Consider the following 13,920-nt stretch of genomic DNA (forward strand, 5'->3'; position numbering starts at 1 on the left):
TCATCGGTGACAACAGAAGGCCGACCACTCCGAGCCTCAGCATGGACATTTTTTCGACCTGCATTAAACATTCTTACCCACTTTCTCACCATTCCATCACTTATCGAGTATTCACCGTAAACTTCTGTCACTTGACGATAAATTTCAGCCTGTTTAACATTCCTTGCGTTCAAAAATTTAATCACGGCACGAATCTCACAGTCAGCAGGAGAACTAATTGTCTTAAACATTTTGAATGTGCACTGCAAACTGAAAACACAACATATAGCAACCAAAATGGCGACAATTGAAAGTCAGTGAACAAGAAAGACTAGTGCGCATGCGCGGGACGCCTAACACAGCGCTGCGACGGCGCTAGAATGAAACGGTACTTAGTTTCCGAATGCGCTACGTATTTCATTGCGTCGCTGAGGTCTTTAGGGGTAGGAGTAATTTTACTTTTTAGTTTCTTGCTATAAGTAGCTTGGCTGGGATTTTTCTGCGCTGGAATTTCGGCAGTCTTGGAGTTAGGGAAGTTTTCTTCGGTGAATTCTGGAGCATTAGGCTGGGGAGGGCTTTTTTTTTTTTTTTTTTTTTTTTCCGAATCTTTTCTTATACTCACTGCAGCCTTTATAGCTGCTGACGTGGCAGAGTCCACAGAAAATACATTTAGGCTTGTCTTCTGGCTTCTTGTTTCATTGGTTACTTTGATGCTGTTGCCCGCACTTTGCACATCTGACAAGATTACTGCAACAATACTGCGAATGACCAAACTGCTGGCAGCGGTAGCATTGGACTGGCTTTTTCTTGGGATTGAATTTCTCTATGGTGATGTTAAAATTAAGGTATGGTGATGTTAAATTATTAAGCTGGTGGATCTTATTGCCTTCATGGGATCTTTTTAATTTCCAGTAGGTATATGGGGAGTCTAATTTTCTGTCCTTCGTGGGTTTTGGAGAATTGCTTAACTTTTTCCATTGGATATTTCCTGTGTTTAAGGTTCGAAAGTATGCCTCGCGTTGAACTGATTATTCTCCCCGTAGCGCCAGTAGAGGGTGTTGCTGACGATATTCGTTCGTTACAGTCCCCCCCCCCAGTTAATAAGACATATCAGTGAGTAGCCAGAGGAAGAACTGTGTGGTTGGTTCTTTTGTGAAACATTCCTAGAAATGTTCTTTCTTGGTTTTCCTCTATTCTTAACGGGATAAAATGGCTCAGTTTCATTAGGGGTTTCTTTAAATGGTCGAAGAGAAGACGTGCAATACGTTCCAAGAGACACACTTGGATCTTTAATATCAGCTATTTCATAGCTCACAGAAGAATGTCTTTCTTTAATATTATGTAGGGGCCAACTCGTCGAGGTGCGAATTTTGCGGATCATTTTTTGGTTTTGTTGCTAATAGGTTGTGAGATTACCAATACTTTGTCTCTAACTGAGTACTGAATTGCACAGTGACCGGAAAAATGTCCACAGGAAAAAAGCCCACACAGAAATATGCCCACATAGATATATGCTCACATGGAAGTAAGCTCACTGATAAATAAAATACGTAAAAATATATTTAGATATTTCTACGTTTAATGTATAACGGGCAGTATAAGCTAAGCTAAAATTATCTAATTATCTTTTCAGTTAATGTTGCAGATTGCGTTGTTCCTTAATCTTCGAATTGGATCCGGCTTATTATTTTTTGCAGACTGTTAGAGCAATTTTATAAAAGTAAGCTTGAACTTTCGATTATGTCAAATAGAATTTCCGATGCTGGAGCTGCTAAAGGGTCTACAAAGCGAAAGTATGTTTCGATGTCCATCAAACAAAAAATGGAATTGCTGCAAAAAAAATGGATAAAGGCATATCCTTTGTTTCTCTAACCATTCCAAAATCTGTTTGTCAATTTCACGCTGCTCTGCGGGGGGAGGGGACGTTGCGGCGCGCAATGAATTGGAAGTTGATCTGTTAGCACTATCCTTATCTTCAGGGCAGATGTTTTTATTTTATTCGGCTTATAATTCCTTACTAAATGTAGCATTTCATCTCGATGTACTCCGTTTTTGACATGATTTAAATCAAATTCCTCATCATTATAATTCGTTTCCAATAGTGAAGAAAGTGACACGGAGGTTATTGAAAACAAAAAAATTTCGATTGACAAATTAGTTGGTGTTCTCAGCACAGCAATTATAGGACGTGATCAGCGGAACTTTGTAACTGAACAAGAAATTATGTCTGTTTATAAATCACATAAAACGAAGCAACTTAAACAACTTACATTAAAAGAAATGTTTAATAAAGTAAACAAATAAATATTAAGCTCTTTTTTTTTTTAAATTTTGATACCCTTTAGATCGTAATTGTTATTTATTTCATAAATTACGGTTTCATATTTTTAATTTTATAATTCCTGCATGCCGTCTTACCAGAATTAAACTGATGATCTATAATCCGGAATCGCCGAAGTCCCGACGAGTCCGGATTAAAGACTTTTGACTGTACGGTAATTCTCCTTCATATGACTTATCACTCGATATTCTCAAAACCGTTTTACTTCTTACTGTATAGTGCTAGTCGATTTTCTCACAGAATAAATACAGTTACGTAATTGCTCATTTTATATATTGGTAGCTACTAAATCATTTCACTCAATTCTTGATTGCATATATAATCTCTGCAATTACACATGAGTTGCCGTTAATACTTTGTTCTTCTCATTCAAGTACAGCATCATTACCAATTGAAGCATGTGCATGCACGCCAATAAATCCTATTTCTTCTTCATTATCAATTATATCAACACAATATAGATACAGCAAAATTACGGTGAAGCATTTATTCTTTAAACTACATAGATCATTTTCTACAAACGCAAAGAAGTTTCTCAATATTACATCTGAAGAGCATAACAGCACATGGCAACAGATTGCTGGTAAAACATGCCTATTGAAATAAAGCTGCCTTCTTGGGATTGCTGTTAAAAGCTGACAGTTCCATGAGATTTCTGGCTTTCCACTGTACTGGATGGCAAGCTATAGGACAATTTTGCAGAAAATTGAAATTTGAAAACTGTCAACGACATCCTCGCAGCTCACAACGTGTGAAGAAAAAGTGTTAAGCCTCGTTTCTTGCAGCACACTGTGAAATAGCAACAAGAAACTGGTTCAATTAGACTTTATGCATGTGCGCCGAGCGACGAAGATTATTTCACCGAAGTTGCAGTGTAAAACTGTGCTTTTACATAAACCTTGAAAGGAGACTGTATTTCAGAAAGATTTTGTTTAGTGATGTCTGTAGTGATGAGTATTCTAGTGGGGATGTGCTGATATTTACCAAATAATAAATGTTGATCTCTATTGCAAACAGGTAGACAGAAAAAGGGGAGAACTGATACTTGAACACTTGTGAATTGCAAAGGCATTAACTTTCATCATGGTAATGCTAGGCCTGATTTTGCTTTGCTTTTGCTGTTGATTTTGTTTGGTTGTAAAATGTTACCTTGCTTCTGAACCCACAGAGTATCATCTTTTTTCTGTCCTTCTAGGAAACTGCTCACTATCTATATCTTTAGTGATAGGAAAGCGGTATTCCAACAATTTTGACTGTAAAACATGAATTTTATCAGTGTGGAGTCTGAGATCCAGACATCCAATATCCAGAATGATCTAAAATCCGGACTTCATCAACCTTTTTTTATGCACTATGCATGCACATTTTATTTCCTCCAATAATAAAACATGTAGAGAGTTTGATACCCTTTAGTTTATAAATCAAAGTTTCACATTTTTTAATTTCATAATTTCTACATGTCATTTTACTAGATTTAAGCTAATGATCTAATATCCGGAATTGGTGAAGTCCTGAAAAGTCCGGATCTTGGACTTTGTACTGTGCTATGCAGATGATAAGAATTCGTACTTAACGATGATTAGTATGAATGAAGATAATTAGTTTATAAATTCAGTAAATAGTGTATTTCTTGTATTCTCAATCTCGCCTTTTCTCCCCTTGCACACACTTGGCAGTAATTTGAAATCGCTTTTTATTGAGCACAGATTAGGTTTTTGCTTGAATTTTTACATCTGAAGTGTTTTCCAGTTTTTCATCACATCTTCCAATAAATCACTGAATTTCCAGATTTTTAATTGAGAGCCTTTATTAAGGAAAAAATTTCCCAGCCATAATTTAAAGTTTATTGAATTAAGGAATTTTTAATTGGTCAAATTTAGTTTCCCCATCTAATGGTTTTCAACATCATTTTTCTTACTACCTGTTATTTCATCAAAATTGTCTTTATCTGCTACAGACATTCGTAAAACTTTTCGTGAAGATTTAAGCATGATATCCATTAATATTATATTTGTATGTAATTTTTTTATTCTGCACAATTGTTAATTGTTAAGTCCATTGTTAAGTTTATCCACACAATATGATTAATTTAATTAATAACATTAATCATTAATTTTATATTTATCATATTTAAAAGAACTTTGATAAATAAATAATTAGTAAGGATAATTTCATTTCCTTACTCGGAACCTTCTTGATGTAAAAGTGTAAGGAAATTACTGAATGAAATTAACTAAAGAGCAATATACAATACCTAAGGCAATATTAGTATGTTTTACATCAGGATCATACTTAAACCATGCATTATAAAGCAAACTTGAGTCAATTTATAGCTCTACAAGAGCTATAAGAGTCGCATCATCTCACAGTGCAAAAACCTCCTAGAAACTCCTAGTTTTTTTTTTTTTATTTCAAATTGACAGTCTTGAGTTTTTCATTATATCACATATATAACTATATATTGGTGTTTATTCATATTTTGTGAATCTCACATCTTCAAAGTGATAAATAATATATGGTAATGAGAATGTAAATTTAATATGTAATTGATTTTCTTCTAATTACAGTTTTCTGTTAATCCTATTGCATGAGATTAAATTTTAAAAACTGGATGCAATGGTTACTAACCTTTTCTAACTTTTTAAAATCCAAATTAATCGGTAATGCCCATCCAATAATACAAATTGTAGATTTGCTGTAGTGTTTTTTGTTAATTGGGATGTAATAGATATAAATACAGTAAACTCTCTATGGATGTGGGATGGACATAGTGCTCTGCAAAGTTATTTCTATGTGTTAGAAAAATGTATGAAGCATAGTTAAGATTATGAAAGTATTTGTAATTTAAACAAACTTAAATAGCTTTACAACTAAAAGAAAAAAACTTAACTAATTTTGGAGGGGGGATTTTTTGTTTGGGCCAATGATAAATGCAACTCTTTAATATCTTGAGAGTAATAAGTGCAAAGTTTTTCAGTGTTTCTCCTTTACTTTGTTTGGGTCAGTCTTCGATGCAAATTCAATTCCTTTTCTAACAATTTATTTAACTTCTTGTACATTATAGGTGCTCTTTCTTCTTCATTATTGCAGTTTTCTTTATCCTCTAATGTCGTAAAATCATCCAGCTCTTCATTCTCGATTAATTCTTTGACTTCTCCTTCCAAATCTGAAAATCTTTCAATTTCTTTTACAATCTTTACCATTTTAGTTTCATTTCAGTCAAAGGAAACCTTTTAAAATTTTTGATATCATCTGGTCAGAACTGATGCCAGCAAGCATTTAGTATTGATGAATGTATGTTGTTGAACTGCATATAAATGAAATTCTAGCATTGAGCTAATTAAATGGAAACAATTAAGATAGCACATATATGTGAAATTGCATTCCCCCAATCCGTTTTCATCAAGGGTTTATGTGCATCAATTAGCATTAGTTGATATTTATTTTTATTTAATAATTATGTAATTTGTCATAATCTTCATTTATGTTTGGCAATGTATATTGGTGATTGAAGGATGCCCTTCTAAAAGATGAAAATTGTTTGAAATATTCATTTATTTTCTGTAACATTTTCAGGTGAACCTCTATCATTCTTGAGGAATCAGCCTCAGTTTCAACAAATGAGGCAAGTGATACAGCAGAATCCTCAGTTATTAAATGCAGTTTTGCAGCAGATAGGACAAAATAACCCTCAATTACTTCAGCTTATATCTCAGAATCAAGAGGCATTTGTTAGGATGTTGAATGAACCTGCAATATCCAGTCAGGGAAGTAATGCCTCACCTGCAACTGGTGGTGTTGCTGCTACAGGAGGTGCTGGTAGTTTTCCTTTGGAATCTTCCTTAAGTCAAGCAACATCTCAGGTTTCACCTCAAGACAGAGAAGCCATTGAACGAGTATGTATTTTCTTTCATTTTAGCAGAATTTTAAATTTCACAATCATAATTTTTAAATCATTAAATTGCCTACATTTAATTTTGCTTTGTTCTCCATTTTCTTGAATGCAAGTGACTTGCAAATATTGTCTTCTACCCAGTTAGTTTATTTATTCAGTGTAGTCTGTATGGTAGGACTATTTATAAACACAACTATATTTAATGTGTTAATTAAGAACAAATCTATATTATGAGAGATTATTATTATTACCTCTAAAAGCATAATTACTAAACCTTTAGATTGAACAAGTATGAGACAAAATGAAACAAAAATATCAACAGAAAACTAACTGTGAGTAAAACGTAAAAAAAAAAAGTCGCTTATCATCTTTCAAATATGCCCGACTATTATAAGTGTAAAATATTTAATGCTATTTGATAAATTTCAAAGTATATTTTATTCTCAAACTTATTAATAATTATGTTTAATAATAATGCATCGTACTTACAGATCTGTATTTTTTTGTACGGTATTACAAAAGTGAAGTTCAGGCATAGATAATATTTTTAATTGAATTTATTCAGTTCCCGGCAAACGGCCTGGCTGCATGGGCACTTTCGTGGTTTTCCCCATTCGTGACGTGTATACGAGCCAGTTTCCCTTAGAAAGTCCTGCACGAAGGCATCCCTCCCTTTAGGCAGATAGCCCTCGTGTGTTTTGCCATAACTGAGTAATCCTAATCCTATTCAGTTCCCGTTTGTTCATAGGTCCTTAATTTCACCAAGATATGCAATTTAGCTTCAGTTTGATAAGCACGATGTAGCAACACACTCATAACACCTGCACTTTTGTTTGCTGGACTCTGATTGATTCTTTATATGCCTTATTTTGTTTTTATGAAAAAGATATAAATTGTTATTGCTCTATTTTTTCCTTGCATTTTGAAAAAACTTGGGACCTTCCTTCTGTAGAACAGTAGTGGATTTTTTTTCAAAGTTATGGGATCCTACCATCAAAAAGTATGTATTATTGAACGCAATATGCTCAGTAGCTGAAATATGGTTGACAAAACACTAATAGATTGGAAGAATTACATATGGGAAGTTTGTACTGATTGCATTCTTAACAGAGCTATCAGTACATCAGTATTAGTAGGACTCCAGTTATTCGAATGATTTTCTTTATTCCAAGCCAGATATAAAAAAGCTTACTGTCAACTTTGTATTCTTTTTTATTGGTTTAAGGAGTATATAAAGTAATACAAAATAATGCATATTTTTAAGAAGCTATTAGATGAATTTAGATTACAATATATGACACGCAGATTAACCAACGATGTCGGGCAAGCATTGTTTAATTCATTATTGCAAAGCATACGAGGGCTATCTGCATAAGAGGAGGGATGCCTTTGAGGAGGACTTGAAGAAACCATCATCTGGTCGCGTTACACACAAGAAAACCAGGAGAAGGTTAAAACAGCAGGGCGAACTACTGGCGCTTAAATTTTTTACTCATCTGGCCAGTGGCAACACCGCTTAACCCTTTCCGGCATGCTACTCTTTAAAGTTGGAATTGTACCCAAAAAATTTGTAGACAGTCTATTTAGGCCTAGGAGAATATGCAGGTGTAATTTTACAGATTCCACAAACCGTCTATATTTTGTGGGTGTGTCCAAAGCAAACACACTGAGCCGCACGAGCTGCGATAGGTGAGCATTGCTGTGAAGCACATATTACAGTAAAATACACTCACTTCCAAAAGTTAAGTACGGAGAGGAAAATGCTAATTTTTGGAAGCTAATCAGAATTGAAGAGGATGCAATTCACTGCAGAGGTAGATGGAAGTATGCAAATATGTTAGGTAACAGCCAATAGTGCTTTCATGTCACGAAATATGCAAAGAAAGGCAGTTTTATAAGAAGCCAGCTTTATGAAGGGTTACAGAAGTTGATTGTAAGTGCTGATAGAAGGTGTTTAAAATTTTCGTACAATTTGTTTTCAAGACATACGTGTTTCTATGACTTCCAGAAGACGAATGGAAGATTCCGAGCGCTGGCGTGCTGTAGGGTGCATTGAAGCAGGACAGTCGATCACAGATGTTGCTCTTTTCTTCGGCGTTCATCATTCTGTAATTTCACATTTATGGAAACAATTCCAAACCACACAGACAGTTGTCCGAAAGCCCGTAGCCACTCGCCCAAGGGTTACAACCCCCGCGGAAGATCAGTATATTGCTATTATGGCCAAGCGGAATCGCAGAGCGACCTCCACACGTGTGACATCTATAGTTACAGCGTCCATTGGTAAGATGTTATCTGCAGCTACTGTACGTCGAAGATTACATATGAGTAGACTGTACGCCCAGGTACCTAAAGTTTGTGTTCCTCTATTCCTCCAATAAAGAAGGGCATGATTATAGTGGTGCCAGGAACATGTAATTGGAAAGTGTCTGCCTGGGGCAATGTCATGGTTATTGAGTCAAGATTTGCTCTGGAACCAGATGCAAGCGTGTAAGAATATGGCGTGAACAACACGCAATCAGTCCCAAAACATCAACGAACATCACTCATTCCGAGGCGGAGGCATTATGGTGTGGGCAAGGATTTCATTAGGATACCGCACCGACCTGCACTTCTTTAAACAGGGTTCTTTGATGGCTGTCTGGTATCGACATGAAGTCCTAGAACCCATTGTGAGATTGGTTATTAATAATTTAAAAACAGTAAAATCTGATCTCCATAGCAGATTTAGCATAACCCAGGGTGCACCACGGGGAAGCCTGATACTGTACACACACACGCACACACCAAAAAGAATGGGGGGAGGGAACTCGTTGCTTCGGCAGTGCTGAGACCTCTCTGAGCTATTTACACAATTTTAAAATTTATAAGAAAAATAATTAAAATACTATAATACTTACAATTATTGACTAGAAAAAAATTATTATCAAATATATATATATATATATACAAATAAAAATCTACATAAATCAAAACTAAGCAAACTACGCATGATGAAAGCAAAAGAAAAAAAAGGGTCTGCTCTTGCTGAAAATCAAATAGCTAAGTGAAAACAAAGCACCGGGGTCTTTAAAAACCAAAACAGAAAAGAATAAAAACAAATATAAATAAATCTGTGCTCTCAGCCTTCACCGTATTTGAAGCACAAGACCAGATTCTGTGACTCACTCTCACGTGACAGGCGCTACCAGTACAGTGTGTTCAGTCCGAACACACCATACACTGAAGGCTTCACTATACGTAATATTTCAAAGATAAAAATTAAAAGTAATACAGACAAACAATTTAGGTAATAAATGCTGTTAAAATGCAGTCTGTCATAAGAAGAGCCAAAAAGCTGTGCTACTAAATAAAATTTTCACCAATAATGCTGATTGTGAACCAGTATTTTACCTTTGTAATAAAGCTTCATTTTCTTAATGCTCCATTTGCTGTGCTTTTAAATAAGCTTGCGAGGTATAATATTAAATCTAACTTATAATACAAATTTTTTTTCAGTTCTGTTTATGAAAGTTCTGGTGTTTTCAAGTTAATTTTCTTTAATAATGTGATGTTTAGTCCATAACTGGTACTGTATTAGGTTGTCTGAAAAGTCCTGGAGCGTTTTTCTATGTTCTTCAAAAGTCCTTTATTTATATAAAAAAAAAAAAAAAAAAAAAAGCAATGATATGTCGGTTATTGCCCCTTTTTTCAATAATTTTTTTGCTTTCTTTGAATGAGCTTCATTATTCCTTATTCACAAAAGAACCTGCCTTTTGAAGTGAAAAGCTGAACAAGATGCTGATTTATGACCAAATCTGAATTTAATGCTATACAGGGTTTGTACGGTCCTTAAAAGTCCTTAATTTTTTCAAAAATGATTTTTGGTCCTTAAAAGTCCTTAATTTTGGCCAAAATGAATATATGGTCCTTAATTTTGCTCATTTGACATTTCTTATTTCTAATGATTGCCATTCTATGTGTGAATTGCGATTTCTCATGAATATGGAATTAAAATTGCACGGCTCTTAACCAATCTGTTGGCGGATTTGCGTTGCAAACGATAAAAAAAAAAAAAAAAAAAAACCCATTAGCTACCCAAACGAAAGTATCGGTGTCTGATTGGCTATTTACCCAATCTTTCGAAACAGGTGTTATCTATAAATTTAGGCAGATTGTGACGAAAGCATGAAGCCGGAAGTTCTTTAAGAGGTGAAAGTGATGATGAAGGTGCTCGAGGAAAAAAAGGGGGGGATTCTGAAAATATTTGCCAAAATTAGAGCAATCCCAACCTGGAAGGCCACAACCCTTCCGACGCCAATAGGAACGAGATGCCTGGAAAGTGCATTTTCAATAAACTGTGGCTTCATCAAGCTGACTACAGACTGGATATTGATGGATAGCAATCCTTAAATGTGGTCTTTGTGTGAAACAAATTGAAATTTCTAGAATGGGAGAGTCAGAGCTGAAAATTCACATGAAAATTAAGTTTCGTTTTATCATTTCAATTTGTTTTTACACGGTTTTGCTTAGCTTAATTTCTGTGCTTGTTTCAATTAAGCCATAAATTAATTTATCACCTTCTACAGAGTTTATTCTCTTTTGCACATACTGTATGTATGGGATATCAGGATTATGAGTTTATTTCTGCAGAGGGTCTGTTATCGATTTCGCGGGAAATCTGTTGGCTCCATTTTGATTTTAGGTCGCCAAGGGCAAATTCGGTAACGCTAGCCGAGAAAAAGTGAAGTTCGGAAATACGTTTAGAAGCTTCAATAGACAATTAAGTATTTGGTTTAAACCTATGTTGTTGATAGTAATGCATAATTTTTGCTAATGGCGATACAATTATTAGTTGAAAATAACTAACTAATTAAAATATTTTTAATATTTTTAAAGCTGAAAACAACTAATTGAAACTAATTTTCCTGAATTAACTAGACGCAAAATTAACTTTCATGAATTACTAAAGTTATTGGGTAGAAGTTTAACTGAAAATATACATTCCGTATTATATATATATATATATGTATGTAATGATATTTTTAAATCAATTGATTAAATTAAATTCTAATAATATTGCTTAATAATGTGTTGGCGATTCTCTACCTAAATTGCATCCCTGTTCCTAAATTTTGGCGAAATCCTTTCTTTAGTATAAAATATATTAACCTGTTGGCGCCCGCCAAATCGCCAAACTCATAAATCTGTCATATTACATAAAGTCCTTAAGAACACTCCTGATGAGAAGATAGCGTCACTTCGTGATTTCAATTAATATCGCTGATTGGATGAGCCTCGTGACGCACACATATCTATAAATAGGGCTTCTGCTCAAGGTACAAGGAGAACGCTTGTGAGATGGATGCTAAAATAAACCTACCACTTTATATTCCAAAATTTGTCTCATTCCTGTTGCCCCGGCTGCACAAAACAAATAATGTATGAGAAATTACATTTCATATATGTATAATATAACAAGCAAGGTAGTTAGTACAATACTGTAAGACCAATTTGGTCTAGATAACATTTTACGCAATTTGCTGCAAAATAAGTAAATTAGAAATTGTAGTAAGCTCGCCTAAAAGTTACCAGGAGCTGTGGCTCCAAAAAGTTTAACACGTTTTAAGAAACAATGTCATTTAAGGGTGATATATATATATATATTTATACAGTACAAAGTCCGAGGTCTGGACTCGTCGGGACTTCGGCGATCCCAGATTTGAGATTTTTCCTGATATTAGATCATTTTAAATCTACTAAGATGGCATGTAGAAATTATAAAATTGAAAATATGAAATCATGATTTATGAAATGAAGCATTTATGATGTAAAGGGTATCAAAATTTACAAAAGAAAAGAGCTTAATATTTATGTGTTTACTTTATTAAACATTTCTTTCAATGTGAGTTGTTTGATTTGTTTTCTCTGCTAATACTTTAGACTAATACTATAGACATATAATTTCTTGTTCAGTTAAAAAGTTCCGCTGTTCAAGTCCTGTAATTGCTGTGTCAAGAATACCGAATAACTTGCCAATCTAAATTTTTTCATTTTCAATAACCTCTTTGTCACTATTGGTAGTGGTATTTTCTGGATCTAGAACCATACTACGGATTTCACCATCCATTAATTGATTGATGATTGGGCATTGTCATCGCAATGAAAAACTTCTGTTTAACTTCGCTAAATTCTGCCGCCTGTTGCGGCTATGCGAGCTCTGGCGCTGGTTCTGGCTTTATGTGAATAACAAATCAGTTATTCTTAATTCAAATAGCACTAAATATGATCGTTTGTCCTATGAGTATCATTAACAAAATCTATTTTTAGCATAAGGAAAGAAATTTCTACTAAATCTCCCCTTGTCAACATTTTTGTGCATTAAACTTAAATCTGTAATCGGATAATACTCTGTTATTTGGCGTCGCTGCATGATTCATACTCAAGTTGTCATCCGTTGATAAACATGTGGTGATGAAAGCAAAATACAATAAATAATGATTCACGATTTCGGCATCAAGGATATAAAATAATCGTTGTAAAATTAACAAATGTTTCGGTTTGAGATTATGCCAAGCAGATACGCAGCTATGGAGTCAAGTTACTAATCACACAAATTTATGCTAAAATAATTATTTCTTCAATAATGAGATATTTTATTTAGCGCCAAACGGAGATTAAGAATTGGTATTTCCGACATGTTTTTTATGATGAGGAAAAAAATCTAATGCGCATGCGTAAAGCATACCCCTTCCCTTCAAAAAAGCCCTAAAAAATTGGTTGGTGGTGGCTTTGAGGTCCGGATTTTAGATCATTCCAGATATTGGATGTCCGGATCTCGAACTTCGTACTGTATATTTATATATATATATATACTTCTTTCAAAATATAACTACCAGTATGGATTCACTCTTTTAAAATAATTCTACTTTAATTAAACTTAGGAGATAATATAATCAATTAATCAATATTGTTTAGGAAATAAATTATATATATATAATAAAAAATGTATATTTTCACTATTCAAGTATTGACTGTGACAAGTATTCTTATCTTGTCACATGAACAGGCCTCTGTGGAAAGGGGCTTCTCTGTAAATAAAGCAATTGAAATTGAAAATTTAAGTGACTCATCATACATTTTTCAATGCACAGTATTTGATTACATAAAATTTTCTGGATGTGACCTTAATATCGAAATTAATAAAGAAATGAGATCAGCAGCAGCTTCTGCAAGAAGTGGAGTTCGTTATTTAGAAGTTCAGTATTTAGAAGAACAAAAATCTTTAACTAAATCTGAAAATTCAAAGAGGAAAAGAAATATTATTGACGAAGAAATTGATTATATGAAGCAGAAGAAAAAATTTCTTCTAAAAGACATTAAAGATGTTAATGAAGAAGTAGATGCTTTAGCAGATGAAGCTGAGACCAGCAGGAACATTGATTTGTTTATCAAAGCAAATGAACTTAGAAGAATAGTTAAAGAAAAGGAAATAGACATAAATAAATTAGATGTTAAAATAGCTGAAAAGATTTCAGATTTAAAAAATAGCACAAATATTTTGTATCTTTTATTGTACAGTTTATTATTCTAGTATCTTTCAAAAAACCAAGGAAATAAATTGTATGTTTACAAATCAGTTATTTTAATCTGCAAAATATTCTTACATTGTGATTATAATAGTAGTTGACTGTGTTTAAATAAATATCAAATAAGTTAAATAATA

The 13,920-nt window shown here is 33.8% G+C and overlaps 1 protein-coding gene across 2 annotated transcripts in view; it reads left to right on the forward strand.

Moving 5' to 3' along the window:
* Positions 1–13,920, forward strand: part of Rad23 (UV excision repair protein Rad23) — a 67,695-nt gene that overhangs the window by 32,955 nt on the left and 20,820 nt on the right. For both annotated transcript variants that reach the window (XM_035374319.2, XM_035374318.2), the window contains exon 7: positions 5,897–6,216. In XM_035374319.2, the coding sequence (XP_035230210.2) occupies positions 5,897–6,216 (320 nt within the window). The remainder of the gene's footprint in view (positions 1–5,896; positions 6,217–13,920) is intronic.

This window comes from Stegodyphus dumicola, chromosome 1 (assembly GCF_044657685.1).
Source record: "Stegodyphus dumicola isolate Sdum_Otavi_A_Nest chromosome 1, ASM4465768v1".
NCBI classification, from domain to species: domain Eukaryota; kingdom Metazoa; phylum Arthropoda; class Arachnida; order Araneae; family Eresidae; genus Stegodyphus; species Stegodyphus dumicola.